At 35.1% G+C, this 21,966-nt stretch overlaps 1 protein-coding gene across 2 annotated transcripts; it reads left to right on the top strand.

Moving 5' to 3' along the window:
- The first annotated feature begins 107 nt into the window (after positions 1 to 107).
- Positions 108 to 21,836, top strand: mis18bp1 (MIS18 binding protein 1). Of its 2 annotated transcripts, none has more exons than XM_065288278.2 (17): positions 108 to 166; positions 583 to 1,181; positions 1,275 to 1,364; positions 14,806 to 15,188; positions 15,341 to 15,414; positions 15,516 to 15,637; positions 15,724 to 15,814; positions 15,890 to 16,002; positions 16,666 to 16,832; positions 16,949 to 17,021; positions 17,105 to 18,122; positions 18,657 to 18,826; positions 18,918 to 19,057; positions 19,437 to 19,579; positions 19,874 to 19,952; positions 21,160 to 21,211; positions 21,305 to 21,836. In XM_065288278.2, exons 2-17 carry the CDS (start codon positions 656 to 658, stop codon positions 21,409 to 21,411), a joined length of 3,348 nt encoding a protein of 1,115 aa, XP_065144350.2. In that variant the 5' UTR covers positions 108 to 166; positions 583 to 655; the 3' UTR covers positions 21,412 to 21,836. The 2 variants fall into 2 exon arrangements, with proteins under 2 accessions (XP_065144350.2, XP_065144351.2); XM_065288279.2 differs by having other exon boundaries at positions 141 to 166; positions 672 to 1,181.
- Positions 21,837 to 21,966: the final 130 nt, after the last annotated feature.

Below are 21,966 nucleotides of genomic sequence, written 5' to 3'. Positions count from 1 at the left end.
GAGTAAGTGGAAAGATGTGCTTTCGAATGGCTCTCGCGTTACTTTTATGTCATACGCTGTTCGGTCTGCGCAGAGCAGCGTGAAGTCGGCATTAACGGAAGTGACGAAATCTTAACGCGACGTGAGACGTTAGCCGCGCACTGGGGTAATTCAAACGAGCCAAATGGTGAGCGAGTTGTTTTTCTTTCATTCGTGGCTGTTTTTATAAAATTTTAAAACTAATATATATAATTAAACTATGCATTATGTTAGGATTTATCTTATTTTTTTATCACTGATACCCAATCGAGTATCTAACACGGGTGTGTCGATTCATTTTACATAAGGTTATTTTCGCTTTACGTTGTTATTTTTTGCTACTTTACATACAGACCACTGAAATGAATTATTTAGATTTTAGATTTTGAACAAAATAATTGATTAAGATTCGAAAATTTACCGTGTTTTTACTTTTGTTTGTTTGCATTAAAAACAACAGTAACCACAATTAACAGTGGTCTCGCCACCATAACTACACCTTTTAAATGTCATTTAACTGTCATTTTAAATTAGTTCAGTTTTTTTGTATCGGTCTTGTTTTAGGATTTTGCTGAGAAAATTGATCATTTTGGACAGTAAAGTTTTTCTAACAGCCTCCTATTAAAATATCCATACAATGTATCATCCACTAGACGATTATTTCATAGTTCCTCGAGTCCCAAAGGCTGGTGACATGATCACACCAGTCAAAACGGGTCACAACTGGGCAAGCGGTGTAACTAGGTCAGGCAGAAAGCTTTCAAACCGAGATGTTTTGGTGATGAACTCCACGGCACAGAATGCTGAAGAAAATAGCCCAACTATCTCATGTGAACTCAGCAGTATTAATGACGCCCCGGTGCCTCTTCCGGACGAAGCAGATCTGATGCTGAAGAAGACCACTGAGACGCCGGCAAAGATTTTTGCCAGGATGAAAGCGAAGGTTCAGAGACAAAATGCTGTGGGTCATGGAGTAGCTTCTGATCATGAGATGTGTAAAAGTGTCCCTTCAATCGGCAAGACCCAGAACTCCCAAATGGGTAACACCAACCAGGAGACTTATGTGTTAGCCATCTCTCCTCCACAGTCACCTGAAGGAGCCCAACAGGATGAAGAGATGGATGATGAAGTGCCTGACAGACAAGATGCAGAATCATTGGCTGGTTAGTTTTTTATATTGTTTCATGTCATACTATAAGCCTGCTTTCATTGAATTTTATGTACAATTTATTTTTCATTTTTATGTGTATATCTAGAGTCGTATGTATTACTGGAGAAGATGCCTAAGGAGGTTTTTGCAAAGCAAAGGCAAATGCCAGAGATGAGTCTTTACAACAGACAACAGCGTACGATAAAACATTTTTTATCCTCTTATGCTTTGTGTACACCTAAAGACTTTGAAAAGATTTAGAAAAGACTCTATAAGATTATCAGCTCACATCTAAAGACTTCGGTTTACAGTTTTTAGTCTCAGACTAAAAGATTTTACAAACACTGAATCTTGTAGTGACACTATTTACAAGACTACAACAAGATTATTTTAGCTTTTTATTACCACCAAATTCCTTCCATCATGCTCAGCAGTGTATAATAAAATATATATAATATATATATATATATATAAAATATATAGTGTATAGTGTAAAATGTAGGAGAAGCAGCTACAGTTAGCTACTGTGGCTTTTGCCATTGCAGTCATTTGCAGTGAAAGAAAAAAGAAGTGAAGGCCTTGTCCCCACTCCCACTTAGAGGTCTCAGCAAACTGTGTCCTGAGAGACATGCTGCGTGTTTTAACCTCAGCAAATGGAACATAGGCTACATAGGGTAGCATTAGTTACATTTTCCCAGTTTGTGCAAAGCTAGATTTTCTCTTTTTCATTCAGTCTTTCATTCGTGCTTTTGTACAGTAATGTCAATATCAAACATTAGTACGCCGGTTTCAACAGCGTTTGCAGCGCATACTGTGCAGTTTAATAACAGTATAAAAATCTCAAGTTCACATTACTTTATTTTATATGCGTTAATGAGCAAAACCTCTTCAAGACGGTTTTTGACGGTCAGTGTAATTTATTTAACTGTGATTTGTTTAACCCACATTGTTTTCGTGCTGTTCTGGTTCGTGTAATGACATATATAGACACAATACACAATTTTAGACATAACAAGCCCATGGCACATTATAAAATATGTTTCTATTAAGTTTTACGATAAAATAAAAAATTCACTCAGTGATTGACAAGCATGAAGCAGTCGATCGTGTTTCCCTTCAACAGTTTAAGCATAAGATTTAGATTTATAGATGTACGTTTTCTGTTTCTCTGAAGACTATTAAGGTATATGAGGACTCATTTACGAGGCTGAATCCAGCTCCCGATTCGCCAGCTCCTTATTCGCCTAACTATCCGTTCCACCTTAAAAAATATCAGAGCGCTTCAAGCTCCTCCCTTGCAATGTCATTGGCTGTGTATTTAAAGGAACAGTTACCACAAAAATTTGAGACTTGTCAGCCTTCGGTTTGAACAGAAAATAGTCAGAAACCTGTAAAATATTTATTACTTTTATTTGTACATGTTTATTTCAAATGAAATGTGTGTCTACAGCATATTGACTTTAATCACTTTAAATGTAAACTGCACATAACCGACGAGATCAACTTCCACTTTAGCCAGTCTACCGTTTCATATCATTTTCATGTAATTTATATTCAATACCATCTGCAGAAAACCACCCGCTATATTAACCATGTAGTGCACATATACAGGGACGTATTATGACTTTGATGGAGAGAGAGAGCGACGTGTGTTCGATAGAAACCGAGTTAGGTTTCCACCGCACATGATGCTGCACTCATATGGTGTAAATAATTTCCCGACTTACAGAATTCACGTGAATGTGAAACTCGGAAAGCTTTGATAATACATAGGATTCAAGTTTAATTTCTTCGCTTAACCTAGGGATGTTTGTCCATGTTTAATATCGTTGTGGTTTAATATTGATAAAAACCCGCAAACCCATTTGTTTTGAAAATCTAAGGATCTTTATATTTATTTATATTATAAGGCTGGTAAATTGTTTTCTGTCTATTCGTTTTGCTAAACGTTCTGCTTAATTTAAGCGAGTCATTTTAATAATGTCTCTTGTTCTGTTTTAATAAAAAAATAATAATGAACAAATAGTAAGAATTCGTAGAACTAAAAAATTATGTCTTTCATTAATTTATGTTATAACGCAGATACCATCCGTCAAATTCGTTTTAATAAAACAAGCTGTTTAATATAAAGTTTGTCATTGTACTATTTTATTGGTGTTTAGTTCTTCGTTAAGAATAATAATGATCAAACATAAAAAACATTTTAAGAAATGGAAACATTCATTTATTTAACTTTAAAAATAAAAGGTAATCTACTACAGATTCCTGTAATAACTTCAAAAAATTAAGGGTTCTCAAAAAAATCTCAACGTAGGGTGCTAGATAAAGTTCATCTCTAATGAATTCCAGCGTTTCATTCTATTCTGATATTTTCTCTTTCATATTTCATCCACAGAAGAATGCCCCCATTATTATGCTATTTTAGTCAATAAAACACACTGCACCTGTCATAACTTCAAAAAATCAACAGTTCTCAAAAAAAGCTCAACGTAGGGTGCTAGATAAAGTCCCTCTCTAACGAATTCCAGCGTTTCATCCATTTCTGATATTTTCTCTTTTATATATCATCCACAGAAAATGCCTCCATTACTATGCTATATTAGTCAATATAGCACATTGCACATGTCATTACTTCAAAAAATTAATGGTTCTCAAAAAAATCTCAACGTAGGGTGCTAGATAATGTTCCTCTCTAACAAATTCCAGCGTTTCATCCATTTCTGATATTTTCTCTTTTATATATCATCCACAGAAAATGCCTCCATTATTATGCTATATTAGTCAATATAACAAACTGCACCTGTCATAACTTCAAAAAATAAATGGTTCCCAAAAAAATCTCAGAGTAGGGTGCCAGATAAAGTCTCTCTCTAACGAATTCCAGCGTTTGATCCATTTCTGATATTTTCTCTTTTATATATCATCCACAGAAAATGCCTCCATTATTATGCTATTTTAGTCAATATAACACACTGCACCTGTCATAACTTCAAAAAATCAACAGTTCTTAAAAAAATCTCAACGTAGGGTGCTAGATAAAGTCAATCTCTAATGAATTCCAGCGTTTCATCTATTTCTGATATTTCCTCTTTCATATTTCATCCACAGAAGAATGCTCCCATTATTATGCTATTTTAGTCAATATAACACACTGCACCTGTCATAACTTCAAAAAATCAACAGTTCTCAAAAAAATCTCAACGTAGGGTGCTAGATAAAGTCCATCTCTAATGAATTCCAGCGTTTCATCCATTTCTGATATTTCCTCTTTCATATATCATCCATAAAAGACTGACACCCTTTCCTGTAATAACTTCAAAAATTTAAGGGTTCTCAAAAAAATCTCAACGTAGGGTGCTAGATAAAGTCCATCTCTAATGAATTCCAGCGTTTCATTCTGTTCTGATATTTTCTCTTTCATATTTCATCCACAGAAGAATGCCTTCATTATTATGCTATTTTAGTCAATAAAACACACTGCACCTGTCATAACTTCAAAAAATCAACAGTTCTCAAAAAAAGCTCAACGTAGGGTGCTAGATAAAGTCCATCTCTAATGAATTCCAGCGTTTCATCCATTTCTGATATTTCCTATTTTATATATCATCCACAGAAGACTGACAACCTTTCCTGTAATAACTTCAAAAAATTAAGGGTTCTCAAAAAAATCTCAACGTAGGGTGCTAGATAAAGTCCCTCTCTAACGAATTCCAGCGTTTCATCCATTTCTGATATTTTCTCTTTTATATATCATCCACAGAAGAACGCCTCCATTACTATGCTATATTAGTCAATATAGCACATTGCACATGTCATAACTTCAAAAAATTAATGGTTCTCAAAAAAATCTCAACGTAGGGTGCTAGATAATGTTCCTCTCTAACAAATTCCAGCGTTTCATCCATTTCTGATATTTTCTCTTTTATATATCATACACAGAAGAACGCCTCCATTATTATGCTATTTTAGTCAATATAACACACTGCACCTGTCATAACTTCAAAAAATTAATGGTTCTCAAAAAATCTCAATGTAGTGTGCTAGATAAAGTCTCTCTCTAATGAATTCCAGCGTTTGATCCATTTCTGATATTTCCTCTTTCATATTTCATCCACAGAAGAATGCCTCCATTATTATGTTATTTTAGTCAATGTAACACACTGCACCTGTCATAACTTCAAAAAATCAACAGTTCTCAAAAAAATCTCAACGTAGGGTGCTAGATAAAGTCCCTCTCTAACGAATTCCAGCGTTTCAGCCTGTTCTGATATTTTCTCTTTTATATATCATCCACAGAAAATGCCTCCATTATTATGCTATATTAGTCAATATAACACACTGCACCTGTCATAACTTCAAAAAATAAATGGTTCTCAAAAAAATCTCAACGTAGGGTGCTAGATAAAGTCCATCTCAAATGAATTCCAGCGTTTCATTCTGTTCTGATATTTTCTCTTTCATATTTCATCCACAGAAGAATGCCCCCATTATTATGCTATTTTAGTCAATAAAACACACTGCACCTGTCATAACTTCAAAAAATAAACAGTTCTCAAAAAAATCTCAACGTAGGGTGCTAGATAAAGTCCATCTCTAATGAATTCCAGCGTTTCATCCATTTCTGATATTTCCTATTTTATATATCATCCACAGAAGACTGACAACCTTTCCTGTAATAACTTCAAAAAATTAAGGGTTCTCAAAAAAATCTCAACGTAGGGTGCTAGATAAAGTCCATCTCTAATAAATTACAGCGTTTCATCCATTTCTGATATTTCCTCTTTCAGATTTCATCCACAGAACAATGCTCCCATTATTATGTTATATTAGTTAATATAACACACTGCACCTGTCATAACTTCAAAAAATTAATGGTTCTCAAAAAAATCTCAACGTAGGGTGCTAGATAATGTTCCTCTCTAATAAATTACAGCGTTTCATTCTGTTCTGATATTTCCTCTTTTATATATCATCCACAGAAGAATGCCTCCATTACTATGCTATTTTAGTCAATATAACACACTGCACCTGTCATAACTTCAAAAAATAAACAGTTCTCAAAATAATCTCAACGTAGGGTGCTAGATAAAGTCCATCTCTAATGAATTCCAGCGTTTGATCCATTTCTGATATTTCCTCTTTCATATTTCATCCACAGAAGAATGCCCCCATTATTATGTTATTTTAGACAATATAACACACTGCACCTGTCATAACTTCCAAAAATAAACAGTTCTCAAAAAATCTCAATGTAGGGTGCTAGATAAAGTCCCGTTCTAAAGAATTCTAGCGTTTTATTCATTTCTGATATTTCCTCTTTCCTATAACATCCACAGAAGGCTGAGAACCTTACCTGTAATAACTTCAAAAAAATTTACCGTTCTCAAAAAAATCTCAACGTAGGGCTCTAGATACAGTCCCTCTCTAACGAATTCCAACGTTTTATCTTCCTCTGATATTTCCTCTTTCATATATCATCCACAGAAGAACGCCTCAATTATTATGCTGTTTTAGTCAATATAGCACACTGCACATGTCATAACTGCAGTGTGTTATATTGACTAATATAGCATAATAATGGAGGCATTTTCTGTGGATGATATATAAAAGAGAAAATATCAGAACAGGATGAAAGGCTGGAATTCGTTAGAGAGGGACTTTATCTAGCACCCTACGTTGAGATTTTTTTGAGAACCATTAATTTTTTGAAGTTATGACATGTGCAATGTGCTATATTGACTAATATAGCATAGTAATGGAGGCGTTCTTCTGTTGATGATATATAAAAGAGAAAATATCAGAAATGGATGAAACGCTGGAATTCGTTAGAGAGGGACTTTATCTAGCACCCTACGTTGAGATTTTTTTGAGAACCATTTATTTTTTGAAGTTATGACAGGTGCAGTGTGTTATATTGACTAATATAGCATAATAATGGAGGCATTTTCTGTGGATGATATATAAAAGAGAAAATATCAGAACAGGATGAAAGGCTGGAATTCGTTAGAGAGGGACTTTATCTAGCACCCTACGTTGAGATTTTTTTGAGAACCATTAATTTTTTGAAGTTATGACATGTGCAATGTGCTATATTGACTAATATAGCATAGTAATGGAGGCGTTCTTCTGTGGATGATATATAAAAGAGAAAATATCAGAAATGGATGAAACGCTGGAATTCGTTAGAGAGAGACTTTATCTGGCACCCTACATTGAGATTTTTTTGAGAACCATTTATTTTTTGAAGTTATGACAGGTGCAGTGTGTTATATTGACTAATATAGCATAATAATGGAGGCATTTTCTGTGGATGATATAAAAAAGAGGAAAAATCAGAACAGAATGAAACGCTGAAATTCATTAGAGAGAGACTTTATCTGGCACCCTATGTTGAGATTTTCTTGAGAACCATTAATTTTTTGAAGTTATGACATGTGCAGTGTGCTATATTGACTAATATAGCATAATAATGGAGGCGTTCTTCTGTGGATGATATATAAAAGAGAAAATATCAGAAATGGATGAAACGCTGGAATTCATTAGAGAGAGACTTTATCTGGCACCCTACGTTGAGATTTTTTTGAGAACCATTAATTTTTTGAAGTTATTACAGGAAAGGTTGTCAGTCTTCTGTGGATGATATATAAAATAGGAAATATCAGAAATGGATGAAACGCTGGAATTCATTAGAGATGGACTTTATCTAGCACCCTACGTTGAGCTTTTTTTGAGAACTGTTTATTTTTTGAAGTTATGACAGGTGCAGTGTGTTTTATTGACTAAAATAGCATAATAATGGGGGCATTCTTCTGTGGATGAAATATGAAAGAGGAAATATCAGAAATGGATGAAACGCTGTAATTAATTAGAGATTGACTTTATCTAGCACCCTACGTTGAGCTTTTTTTGAGAACTGTAGATTTTTTAAAAGTTATGACAGGTGCAGTGTGTTATATTGACTAAAATAGCATAATAATGGGGGCATTCTTCTGTGGATGAAATATGAAAGAGGAAATATCAGAACAGAATGAAACGCTGGAATTCGTTAGAGAGGGACTTTATCTAGCACCCTACGTTGAGATTTTTTTGAGAACCACCATTAATTTTTTGAAGTTATGACATGTCCAATGTGCTATATTGACTAATATAGCATAGTAATGGAGGCGTTCTTCTGTGGATGATATATAAAAGAGAAAATATCAGAACAGGATGAAACGCTGGAATTCGTTAGAGAGAGACTTTATCTGGCACCCTACATTGAGATTTTTTTGAGAACCATTAATTTTTTGAAGTTATGACATGTGCAATGTGCTATATTGACTAATATAGCATAGTAATGGAGGCGTTCTTCTGTGGATGATATATAAAAGAGAAAATATCAGAAATGGATGAAACGCTGGAATTTGTTAGAGAGGAACATTATCTAGCACCCTACGTTGAGATTTTTTTGAGAACCATTAATTTTTTGAAGTTATGACATGTGCAATGTGCTATATTGACTAATATAGCATAGTAATGGAGGCGTTCTTCTGTGGATGATATATAAAAGAGAAAATATCAGAAATGGATGAAACGCTGGAATTCGTTAGAGAGGGACTTTATCTAGCACCCTACGTTGAGATTTTTTTGAGAACCATTAATTTTTTGAAGTTATGACATGTGCAATGTGCTATATTGACTAATATAGCATAATAATGGGGGCATTCTTCTGTGGATGAAATATGAAAGAGAAAATATCAGAACAGAATGAAAAGCTGGAATTCATTAGAGATGGACTTTATCTAGAACCCTACGTTGAGATTTTTTTGAGAACTGTTGATTTTTTGAAGTTATTACAGGAAAGGGTGTCAGTCTTCTGTGGATGATATATGAAATAGGAAATATCAGAAATGGATGAAACGCTGGAATTCATTAGAGATGGACTTTATCTAGAACCCTACGTTGAGATTTTTTTGAGAACCGTTTATTTTTTGAAGTTATGACAGGTGCAGTGTGTTATATTGACTAAAATAGCATAATAATGGGAGCATTGTTCTGTGGATGAAATCTGAAAGAGGAAATATCAGAAATGGATGAAACGCTGTAATTTATTAGAGATGGACTTTATCTAGCACCCTACGTTGAGATTTTTTTGAGAACCCTTAATTTTTTAAAGTTATTACAGGAAAGGTTGTCAGTCTTCTGTGGATGATATATGAAATAGGAAATATCAGAAATGGATGAAACGCTGGAATTCATTAGAGATGGACTTTATCTAGCACCTTATGTTGAGCTTTTTTTGAGAACTGTTTCTTTTTTGAAGTTATGACAGGTGCAGTGTGTTATATTGACTAATATAGCATAGTAATGGAGGCATTCTTCTGTGGATGATATATAAAAGAGGAAATATCAGAACAGGATGAAACGCTGTAATTTATTAGAGAGGAACATTATCTAGCACCCTACGTTGAGATTTTTTTGAGAACCATTAATTTTTTGAAGTTATGACATGTGCAATGTGCTATATTGACTAATATAGCATAGTAATGGAGGCGTTCTTCTGTGGATGATATATAAAAGAGAAAATATCAGAAATGGTTGAAACGCTGGAATTCGTTAGAGAGGGACTTTATCTAGCACCCTACGTTGAGATTTTTTTGAGAACCATTTATTTTTTGAAGTTAGGACAGGTGCAGTGTGTTATATTGACTAATATAGCATAATAATGGGGGCATACTTCTGTGGATGAAATCTGAAAGAGGAAATTTCAGAAATGGATGAAACGCTGTAATTTATTAGAGATGGACTTTATCTAGCACCCTACGTTGAGATTTTTTTGAGAACCCTTAATTTTTTGAAGTTATTACAGGAAAGGTTGTCAGTCTTCTGTGGATGATATATAAAATAGGAAATATCAGAAATGGATGAAACGCTGGAATTCGTTAGAGATGGACTTTATCTAGAACCCTACGTTGAGCTTTTTTTGAGAACCCTTAATTTTTTAAAGTTATTACAGGAAAGGTTGTCAGTCTTCTGTGGATGATATATGAAATAGGAAATATCAGAAATGGATGAAACGCTGGAATTCATTAGAGATGGACTTTATCTGGCACCTTATGTTGAGCTTTTTTTGAGAACTGTTTCTTTTTTTAAGTTATGACAGGTGCAGTGTGTTATATTGACTAATATAGCATAGTAATGGAGGCATTCTTCTGTGTATGATATATAAAAGAGGAAATATCAGAACAGGATGAAACACTGTAATTTATTAGAGAGGAACATTATCTAGCACCCTACGTTGAGATTTTTTTGAGAACCATTAATTTTTTGAAGTTATGACATGTGCAATGTGCTATATTGACTAATATAGCATAATAATGGGGGCATTCTTCTGTGGATGAAATCTGAAAGAGGAAATTTCAGAAATGGATGAAACGCTGGAATTCATTAGAGATGGACTTTATCTAGCACCCTACGTTGAGATTTTTTTGAGAACCCTTAATTTTTTGAAGTTATTACAGGAAAGGGTGTCAGTCTTCTGTGGATGATATATGAAATAGGAAATATCAGAAATGGATGAAACGCTGGAATTCATTAGAGATGGACTTTATCTAGCACCCTACGTTGAGATTTTTTTGAGAACTGTTGATTTTTTGAAGTTATGACAGGTGCAGTGTGTTATATTGACTAAAATAGCATAATAATGGAGGCATTCTTCTGTGGATGATATATAAAAGAGAAAATATCAGAACAGGATGAAACGCTGGAATTCGTTAGAGAGAGACTTTATCTAGCACGCTACGTTGAGATTTTTTTGAGAACTGTTGATTTTTTGAAGTTATGACAGGTGCAGTGTGTTATATTGACTAAAATAACATAATAATGGAGGCATTCTTCTGTGGATGAAATATGAAAGAGGAAATATCAGAAATGGATCAAACGCTGGAATTCATTAGAGAGAGACTTTATCTAGCACCCTACGTTGAGATTTTTTTGAGAACTGTTTATTTTTTGAAGTTATGACAGGTGCAGTGTGTTATATTGACTAAAATAGCATAATAATGGGAGCATTGTTCTGTGGATGAAATCTGAAAGAGGAAATATCAGAAATGGATGAAACGCTGTAATTTATTAGAGATGGACTTTATCTAGCACCCTACGTTGAGATTTTTTTGAGAACCATTTATTTTTTGAAGTTATTACAGGAAAGGTTGTCAGTCTTCTGTGGATGATATATAAAATAGGAAATATCAGAAATGGATGAAACGCTGTAATTTATTAGAGAGGGACTTTATCTAGCACCCTACGTTGAGATTTTTTTGAGAACCCTTAATTTTTTGAAGTTATTACAGGAAAGGTTGTCAGTCTTCTGTGGATGATATATAAAATAGGAAATATCAGAAATGGATGAAACGCTGGAATTCATTAGAGATGGACTTTATCTAGCACCCTACGTTGAGCTTTTTTTGAGAACTGTTGATTTTTTGAAGTTATGACAGGTGCAGTGTGTTTTATTGACTAAAATAGCATAATAATGGGGGCATTCTTCTGTGGATGAAATATGAAAGAGAAAATATCAGAACAGAATGAAACGCTGGAATTCATTAGAGATGGACTTTATCTAGCACCCTACGTTGAGATTTTTTTGAGAACCCTTAAATTTTTGAAGTTATTACAGGAAAGGGTGTCAGTCTTTTGTGGATGATATATGAAAGAGGAAATATCAGAAATGGGTGAAACGCTGGAATTCATTAGAGATGGACTTTATCTAGCACCCTACGTTGAGATTTTTTTGAGAACTGTTGATTTTTTGAAGTTATGACAGGTGCAGTGTGTTATATTGACTAAAATAGCATAATAATGGGAGCATTCTTCTGTGGATGAAATATGAAAGAGGAAATATCAGAAATAGATGAAACGCTGGAATTCATTAGAAATTGACTTTATCTAGCACCCTACGTTGAGCTTTTTTTAAGAACTGTTGATTTTTTGAAGTTATGACAGGTGCAGTGTGTTATATTGACTAAAATAGCATAATAATGGAGGCATTTTCTGTGGATGATATATAAAAGAGAAAATATCAGAAATGGATCAAACGCTGGAATTCGTTAGAGAGAGACTTTATCTGGCACCCTACTCTGAGATTTTTTTGGGAACCATTTATTTTTTGAAGTTATGACAGGTGCAGTTTGTTATATTGACTAATATAGCATAATAATGGAGGCATTTTCTGTGGATGATATATAAAAGAGAAAATATCAGAAATGGATGAAACGCTGGAATTTGTTAGAGAGGAACATTATCTAGCACCCTACGTTGAGATTTTTTTGAGAACCATTAATTTTTTGAAGTTATGACAGGTGCAGTGTGTTATATTGACTAATATAGCATAATAATGGAGGCATTTTCTGTGGATGATATATAAAAGAGAAAATATCAGAAATGGATGAAACGCTGGAATTTGTTAGAGAGGAACATTATCTAGCACCCTACGTTGAGATTTTTTTGAGAAGCATTAATTTTTTGAAGTTATGACATGTGCAATGTGCTATATTGACTAATATAGCATAGTAATGGAGGCGTTCTTCTGTGGATGATATATAAAAGAGAAAATATCAGAAATGGATGAAACGCTGGAATTCGTTAGAGAGGGACTTTATCTAGCACCCTACGTTGAGCTTTTTTTGAGAACTGTTGATTTTTTGAAGTTATGACAGGTGCAGTGTGTTTTATTGACTAAAATAGCATAATAATGGGGGCATTCTTCTGTGGATGAAATATGAAAGAAAATATCAGAATAGAATGAAACGCTGGAATTCATTAGAGATGAACTTTATCTAGCACCCTACGTTGAGATTTTTTTGAGAACCCTTAATTTTTTGAAGTTATTACAGGAATCTGTAGTAGATTACCTTTTATTTTTAAAGTTAAATAAATGAATGTTTCCATTTCTTAAAATGTTTTTTATGTTTGATCATTATTATTCTTAACGAAAAACTAAACACCAATAAAATAGTACAATGACAAACTTTATATTAAACAGCTTGTTTTATTAAAACGAATTTGACGGATGGTATCTGCGTTATAACATAAATTAATGAAAGACATAATTTTTTAGTTCTACGAATTCTTACTATTTGTTCATTATTATTTTTTTATTAAAACAGAACAAGAGACATTATTAAAATGACTCGCTTAAATTAAGCAGAACGTTTAGCAAAACGAATAGACAGAAAACTATTTACCAGCCTTATAACATAAATAAATATAAAGATCCTTAGATTTTCAAAACAAATGGGTTTGCGGGTTTTTATCAATATTAAACCACAACGATATTAAACATGGACAAACATCCCTAGGTTAAGCGAAGAAATTAAACTTGAATCCTATGTATTATCAAAGCTTTCCGAGTTTCACATTCACGTGAATTCTGTAAGTCGGGAAATTATTTACACCATATGAGTGCAGCATCATGTGCGGTGGAAACCTAACTCGGTTTCTATCGAACACACGTCGCTCTCTCTCTCCATCAAAGTCATAATACGTCCCTGTATATGTGCACTACATGGTTAATATAGCGGGTGGTTTTCTGCAGATGATATTGAATATAAATTACATGAAAATGATATGAAACGGTAGACTGGCTAAAGTGGAAGTTGATCTCGTCAGTTATGTGCAGTTTACATTTAAAGTGATTAAAGTCAATATGCTGTAGACACACATTTCATTTGAAATAAACATGTACAAATAAAAGTAATAAATATTTTACAGGTTTCTGACTATTTTCTGTTCAAACCGAAGGCTGACAAGTCTCAAATTTTTGTGGTAACTGTTCCTTTAAATACACAGCCAATGACATTGCAAGGGAGGAGCTTGAAGCGCTCTGATATTTTTTAAGGTGGAACGGATAGTTAGGCGAATAAGGAGCTGGCGAATCGGGAGCTGGATTCAGCCTCGTGACTCATTTGCTGGGCAGAGAGTGAATGACAGCGCAGTCTTCTGGTGTTTTTAAATATTTAATTGCTTTCTTTTGAATTGCTCAAAGTCATGACTGTTTGAAACACACTTGGCATCACATTTATGACCGCACGCGTGCGGTGTACATGCTTGTTAACATGGGCACCGAAAAAACACGCGCCGCTTACGCGTTGCTCACGCTTTTCGGCAATATCGCTCCACTTCTTTTCTTTTTCCACTCTGTCGTGGTATGAACGGCAGTTTACATCAAAAAGACACGGCTGCTCTGCCCACCGCTCGACAAGGCGCTCCTCTCATCCACGGTCCATTTTCGCCTACTTGGCGCTCGTTCTGTTTACACGTCCGTCTACATGTTTCTTTGTTGTGACTGATGGCTTCCTGTTTCCGGTTTTCGGAGAACGAATTTATTGGTTGTTAATTGTTTTACGTCACGAGACTACGCTGGGACTTGCGATAATATCAAACATGTTTGATATGAAAGACTAAAGAAAGACTGGCATAAATCGGGTCGCCGACTGCAGATTATCACCTCACAGTTAACGATCGAGACGACGGGAGCGCGCCGAGACTCCAGTTAGATTCCTAAAGACTGCCGGTCTTTAGTCTGGGACTGTGAAAATCCTTTGGTGTACGCCATGTTTGAGGACAAATATATTTAGGATAATTGTTTTGTTTTTTAGAGCCTACTGTGTTGCTGGAGAGGATTGTTCCTGAGGAGACATTAACTCTGCTCCATCGGAAACCCATACATTTTGTCAGTGGTTCAAAGGACATCAAAACAGGTGGTTGTGTTGTATTTGGTGAGAGGAGTATTGTGAGCGATTCAACAGATCAAGAAAATGAGGAAAGTTCTCAAACGGGGGTTTCCAGCAGTCCTGAATCTCCTTTTCAGTCGGAGTGGACAGAACTTGCCGCTGGACCCCTTCAGCCCTCTCATAATCTGCTGGATGATCCTCTCCTGCAACTCTCTCCTCGTGTTTTCATCCCACGGAAGAAAGTGTCCGTGTTTCAATCTAAACAACAAACTAGGCAAATAGATTTAGTTCAGCAAGAAGGATGTGATGTAAGTAAATTAGCTTTATTTCACAATGCTTTTGATTATCTGGATAGTGCATTTATGTTTATTGGCCTATATGTTATATAAATGTGAGTGAAAATATCATGGTTTTGTGAGCTTATATTGATATTTAACTCAATGTTATTTTTGCATTTTAGGTGGAAGGGGTTCATCTGAGAGATTGGGTCTTATTGCTGCACAACAAAGACCTTATGGTTGATGGTATTCGAGTGTAAGACATTTACTTTTGATTTTGCTATATGCTGGTTGTGTGTCTTCAAAAATGATATTAGTTAACGACTGCATCTCTTAAGTTATTTTTTTTATATTTAGAGACACTAAGATACCCTGGCACAGCAGTTTTATTACTGAAAGAATTTCAAGTAATGTGCTTAAGACATCGTCGGGGAGCACCTATGTCCTTATAGGGAAAATGGCCAAGCATTCCAATGAATGTAATTTTTTTTTTTTTTTGAAGCAGGTTTTACCATTGTGGTGTGGTTTACTTGGGTTAATTATATTGTTATTATTTCCCCTACAGTGTTTCCACCGTGGTTTTTAAAGAAGTTTCTTTTTGGTTTTCCAAAATTGTGGAGGGAGTACCTGAATCAGTTTTTGAAAGATCATGCTGGGTATGTTGCATTTGCTCAATATACTCACAGTATTTAAAAAGATAAGACTGTAAATTTGATCTGTTCTTAATTTAGATCCCAGATCAGTCAGAAAGCCAACAATAGTGTGCGAAATTCCAAAGCCAGAAATCAACAAACATCTAAAAAGTCAACATCTACACAATCTAAGCCTCAAAACCTTTCGACTTGTGAGTATATAATTTCAATATTTGCTTTTGATATCAGTAGCTTAAATTTTTTAAAGGGGTTTCTGACTACTGTTACATGCTTGTTTATTGCAAAGTTGCCATCTAGCTGCTAGTAGAGACACGTTTACCTTGAATTGCCATTTTTTTTTTTTTTAAAGGGGACATATCATGAAAATCTGACTTTTTCCATGTTTAAGTGCTATAATTGGGTTCCCAGTGCTTGTATCAACCTAGAAAATGTGAAAAATATCAACCCAGTAACTTAGTTTTGGTAAACCATTCTCTGCAAGCATGTAAAAAATAGGTCATTGAAATTTTGCTCCCCCTGTGATGTCAGAAGGGGATAATACCGCCCCTTAATCTGCACTATCCAACCACGGCACTGCCATTTAGTGCAGAGATCAGCTTGTTTGCATTTAAAAGGACAAACCCAAAAGGCAAGTTTTTGCTCACACCTACAAAGTGGCAATTTTAACATGTTAAATAAATTATCTATATGGTATTTTGAGCTAAAACTTTACATATGTATTTTAGAAACCCAAAGATTTATTTAACATCTTAAAAAGTCTTGTGAAATGTCCCCTTTAAATAAAAAATATTAAATTGGTCATCCTCCAATGTTTGAAATCGTTAAGTTAATATGTTGAGGTTTTTGTGGTCCAGCTCCCAGCACACCCACCGACAGCGTCCCACCAGGTAGTGCAAAAGTTTCACGGAGTGGCCGAATCATCAAACCACCTCTGCAATACTGGAAAGGAGGGAGGATTATTATGGATTCTGACATGAATGTCACCATACATGAGGACTATTCGACTTCAGTGCTTTCTACGGTATCCATCACATTTTATTTAGCAGTGTGACAAAATATCTTTGGCCTTTAAAATTAGTTTATTTATTGTTAGAGCTAGGTTATTTCTTAAGTTTAATGTTTGTTTATTTTTTGCAGCCCAAAAAGCCTTTAACCCCAGCAAAATCACAAACCACAAAGGAGCAATCAATCCCTGAAACTCTCAGAGGAGGTGTGCACTCAGAATTTACTTGTTATTTCATGTAGTGCATTTGCTTTATTATTGCATGTTAACTTTATTTTATTTTACTGAAGGGAGGCGTAACACCTTTAGCAGTGAAGATGAAATCTCTGTGCCAATCAGGAAAATCAAGTCGCATTCCAAATCCCAAAGGACAGTCCCGACACAAGCCAATCCACTTCCAGCAGAGAGCACGACGCTGCATAAACCCACAAGAGCCCAGAAAGAACCCTCGGGTCATACAGCAAAACAAAAATGTGATGAATATAATAGGCCTCAGAGAAGTTCACAGAGGAAAAAAGAGTTGAGAAAAGAAACTTGTTCACCTCTCAGGTCACAGGTGACTGAGAAATACACAAACAGTATAGGGGGGAAAACTTTACATACTCATTTCTCAACTGGAGAAGATGTATCTTCTGATGAACAGGGTCAGAAAGCAAAGGGTAAGACCCAAAAACGAAATCAGGGTGAATCGCGCACCGATTTGTCTTCTGATAACAGTTCCTTACGCAGAAGCTCTCGCATATGTTCCCGAGTTCAGTACTCCACTGACTCTAATAGTTCATTTGCATCTCCGGACCCTCCAAAAAGGACAAGAAGAAAAGGCCCTGCAGACCCTAAACAGCTCACAAAACCTCTAAAATCTGAACCACTCCCATCTGTGTCCGAAAACTCAACCAGTCAAGAGGAAAATAATGAGCAAGATATAGTTAGACGCTCACGTAGGGCAAAAAAGACCTTGCAGAGAAATTCAGATTTTATTGAATTCCCTTCAGATTGTGATGATGAAGAGCGAGGACAGCAAGGCAAGAAGGCCAATGTTACATTGAAGAAGACAAAACAAAGGAAGGTTTCAGAAAAGCCTGAACTAAAGCCAAATAGACGCTTGGCTTCTTTGGAGAACGTGCATTCGGAGCCCTCGGAAGATGAAGAAAGTGTAAATCGTAAAATTTCGAATAACAGATCTAAGAAGTCCAAAGTTGGAAAAGAAACCGGGAGAAGCAAAAAGACAGAGACGGCGCATACCAGTATGAACAACCAAGAGGAATCAGATGGAAAATGGACAGAAGAAGAGCTACAAAAATTGCATGAGTAAGTCAAGGTTGTTTATGTTCCGATATCCTTTTTGGCAAAGCTTTTATGCGTTTTGCATTAGGGCTGGGCAAAAAAAAATCGATTTTTCGATTAATCGTTTTTTAAAACGTGGTCGATTAAAAATCTATTCTCAATGAGCAGAATCGATTTTTTTTTTCATATTTATTTCTGCAAACATTGAACGGAGGAATGGAAGCATTTTAGATTTCGCAAGCAAGACGTGTTGTGGCTTTTAATTTCTTTTTATTTATTACCCACTTGTAAACTGCTGTTCACTGTTCTTTTTTATTAATATAGTATGTGTATTAAATCTATATTCATTGAGTTAAATCGAGTATAAAAACCTACCTGAGAACCGGAATCGAAAATTTAATCGAGAATTGGAATCGAATCGATTTGATAGCTTGTGAATCGAAATCGAATCGATCCGGAACATCTGAATCGATACCCAGCCCTATTTTGCATCCGCAAGACAAGTTTGAGATGTCCTTGGATTGTGTTGATAGTGGTTGCATTTGTTTCTCTGGGCAGGGCGGTGAATTTGTTACCCAAGCACAAGAGTGGTTACTGGGAGAACGTTGCTTATGTTGTTGGTACCCGTTCGGCTGAGGAGTGTCAGGAACAGTATAATACCCATCATCAGTCCAACATAAGACCTAGAAAAAGAGCACAGAAGAAACCAACTACAACCAAGGAACCAGGTACAATCCAATACAGTCAGAAGAGGGGTTTTTTTTTTTAGGTTTTAATAGTTTCCAAAAAGGGAAACCATTTTTGTTTTTACACTCGCAGAAAAGGCAATCGTTGAAATTACTGCTAAAGCTGGAACACTTAAAAGGCGACAGCAGATGAGGTATTTTGTGGACCATATTCCCAAGGATGACCATGATGACGTTTTTGCCAGCTCACCTATGCAGAAGAGGCAAATCAAGGTAGCTTCCGAGCCACTATAACAGATATGATGTCGCTCACATGCATGATTAAGTCTGAATATGTAAGGAATAATTGACGACGGGCCATTGAATTAGAAGAAAATAATGCACACCCAAGGTGGTAATGCGGCGCGAAGCGGAGTGCCGTTACACTGCAGGTGTGCATTTTTTTCAAATAATTCAAAGGACCGGAGTAAATTATTCCTCTTATACCACGGTTACCACAAACATTGCTCTGGTGGCTATTTTTAAGACATTTGACAAGTTAGGTGTGCGGTTATCAAAAAATAATGCATACCCACGGAACATTTCTAAACCAATCAGAATACAGCTTTCAACAGACCCGTGCTATAAGCATTTTTATTTCCTCCCTTTGTAGTTGCCTGTATTTTCTGCGAATGGAGATGAGGAAGATTTCAGCCAGCTTCAAGACCCTCAGACGCCAAGTTGTAGCATGTCTTCAGCTGTTAAAACCCCTCAGTGTCTGCATATCAGCCCAGGAATGCTAGGATCCATAAATAAGTATGTTTTAGTTTTAATTATTCCTGTAACTCAATGGTAAAGCATTGCGCTAGCAGTGCAAAAGGTTGTCGGTTCAAACCCAGGAACACACATATAAAAAATTGTATATACCTTGTATAAGTCCCTTTGCATAAACATGTTTGCCGAATGTGTAAATGTATTATCTCTCAAAGCTTTTCACGCTTGTGTAGTAGCAGTGGAGAGATAAGTATTATTTTATTAGTATTATTGTGCAAATGTCTATTTTTTACCTTGGTGTACACGATAGTTTAACCTAATTTTTTTTTTTTCAAGGAATAACATGGACAAGTACATTTATCATCTCCAGAAGAACAAAAAAGGACGTAAACAAGACAGAAAGGCTGGACCAATGGTAACAATAATGGCATATCCCACTATGGTCACAACAATAAAGTTTCATATATTAACTTTAGTTTATGCATTAGGCATTATGAACTAGCAATGAACATTTTGATAACAATTTATATGAAGACTTCATTATAAGATTAATAAATGCTGTAGAAGTATTGTTCATTGTTAGTACATGTTAACTAATTTAGTAAACTAATGTTATTGTTAACTAGAGTACATTAAAAAATCTGAATAATGAATCTTTATTGTATTCATGTGATACTGCATTTTTTTTAACAGAAATAGTCATTAATAGTGAAAGTTCATTTTGCAGGGTTCCCACGGGTCCTTGAAATCCTTGAGTGTTTGTGAATCTGGTGAGAAAAATTCAAGGCCCTGGGAAGTTTTGGAAAATATACATGTATAGATACAAGTCATTGACAGTACTTTAATCTAATTTATCCAAGAAGTTTTCTGGAAAAAATCCATATTATTCCCGGTGTAGTGTAGGATAATATCAAAAAATTCTAGACTTTTTAAGCACACGTGCTAAACTGTACGCTTGAAATGCTTATATCTTCTGTATGTGAATGTTGATTCATACCAAAATGCTTTTTTGCATAGTTGTGTTTGACACATGAAAACGTCTCGGGTTACGTATGTAACTGTTGTTCCCTGAGAAGGGAACGAGACGCTGCGTCTCCCTTGCCATACTTCCCGCGTCCCTGGAACGCCGTCTTTGGCAATATTTCAGATAGCGATATACTTCCTTGCTCCCGCGTCACCCTGTCTTTGTCGTTAAGCTTTACAATTGGTTGAATTTGATATACACATTCAGACGCACCCAAAGTGTCACTGCAGTGAGGCAGTGCGAGTTCCCTCGAAAGGGAACTGTAACAATGTATCTTAAAAGGTAACACGATGTAACATTGCTCTCACTTGAAATGTGTCCCCACATTAATCCTTGAATTTGAGGGTATTGGACCTGGAAAGTCCTTGAAAGGTCCTTGAATTTGAAGTTGACTAAGGTGTAGGAACCGTGATTTATAAATGTAGCAGGGTTTATTAAATGTTTGCTTTGTTTGATAACTAACAATGTTAGGATATCTGTGATTAATGAAGTTAATTTCTAAGTGTTGTTTGTTGATACTAACCAGTATGTAGGCTTAATAAAAGAAAAATGTTTTTCAGTGTATATGATCAATGACTCTATTTATTTTATGGTGTAGGATAAACTCACACCAACCCCTGCAGGAAAGAAGGCCTTAAAGAGATGTGTTGGTATGTAAATGAGTTATAAATTGATTTTTAAAAATATTTTGTATATATTTGTTTAGTGGGTTTTAATGGTTTCATCTATTTTTCATTTTTTAGCTGAAGATGAAGACTTTGTTGTCTGGAATATGCTCTCTGATAAGGATATTCCATCCAGAGCCGATGACAGTGATGAGGAAGATGACTATTTCATGGAATACTGCTGAATTTCACTGTTCAGTAATTTTATTGTTTAGGTTGTGTAAAATGTTTCTTAAATGATGGTTCTTAATAAGTCTAATTTTTCGGGACAGTGTTGCCAATCATATTTTTACGCACTTTTAGCATCTTCACAACATCTTGTTTTAAAATATTTTTTGAATTGTGTTAAAACACTTCGGCTCAAGCATGAACTCAGTAACTATACAATTATGCAGTTTTATACGTAAAATGTACTTCTGCATTTTTTTTATCAGCTTCTCACTGAAGATGGTACATAGAAATTAATAAACATACAACAGTTTAAATTAGTTCAAAACACGTTCAGTTTGCTCAGTTTTGACTGAAACATACCCAAAAAGGCAGTTTTTAGATATTTTGTTGCACTGTAAATATGTAAACAATGTATGAACAAATAAATGGTAAATGCTTACTATTTGTCTTTTTATTATAGGATATTATAGTTTGTTTTAACTGTGTGCGGGATCTGTTTGATTTATAAAAAAAAGGATATGAAACAACTTCTTTCGACCTGTCTGGTAGAGAGAATTATATGACAAGGT

The sequence above is a fragment of the Paramisgurnus dabryanus genome, chromosome 17 (genome assembly GCF_030506205.2).
Source record: "Paramisgurnus dabryanus chromosome 17, PD_genome_1.1, whole genome shotgun sequence".
Classification (NCBI taxonomy): domain Eukaryota; kingdom Metazoa; phylum Chordata; class Actinopteri; order Cypriniformes; family Cobitidae; genus Paramisgurnus; species Paramisgurnus dabryanus.
Note: the sequence above shows the minus strand (reverse complement) of the source record. Positions and strands in the feature narration are given on the sequence as shown.

Excerpts from the sequence above, each read along its gene's own strand:
- mis18bp1 (XM_065288278.2), top strand. The coding sequence starts at position 656 with ATGTATCATCCACTAGACGATTATTTCATAGTTCCTCGAGTCCCAAAG. Across the intron at positions 15,189-15,340 it reads TTCAGCAAGAAGGATGTGAT|GTGGAAGGGGTTCATCTGAG; the intron begins GTAAGTAAATTA and ends TTTGCATTTTAG. Across the intron at positions 16,003-16,665 it reads GCCTCAAAACCTTTCGACTT|CTCCCAGCACACCCACCGAC; the intron begins GTGAGTATATAA and ends TTTGTGGTCCAG.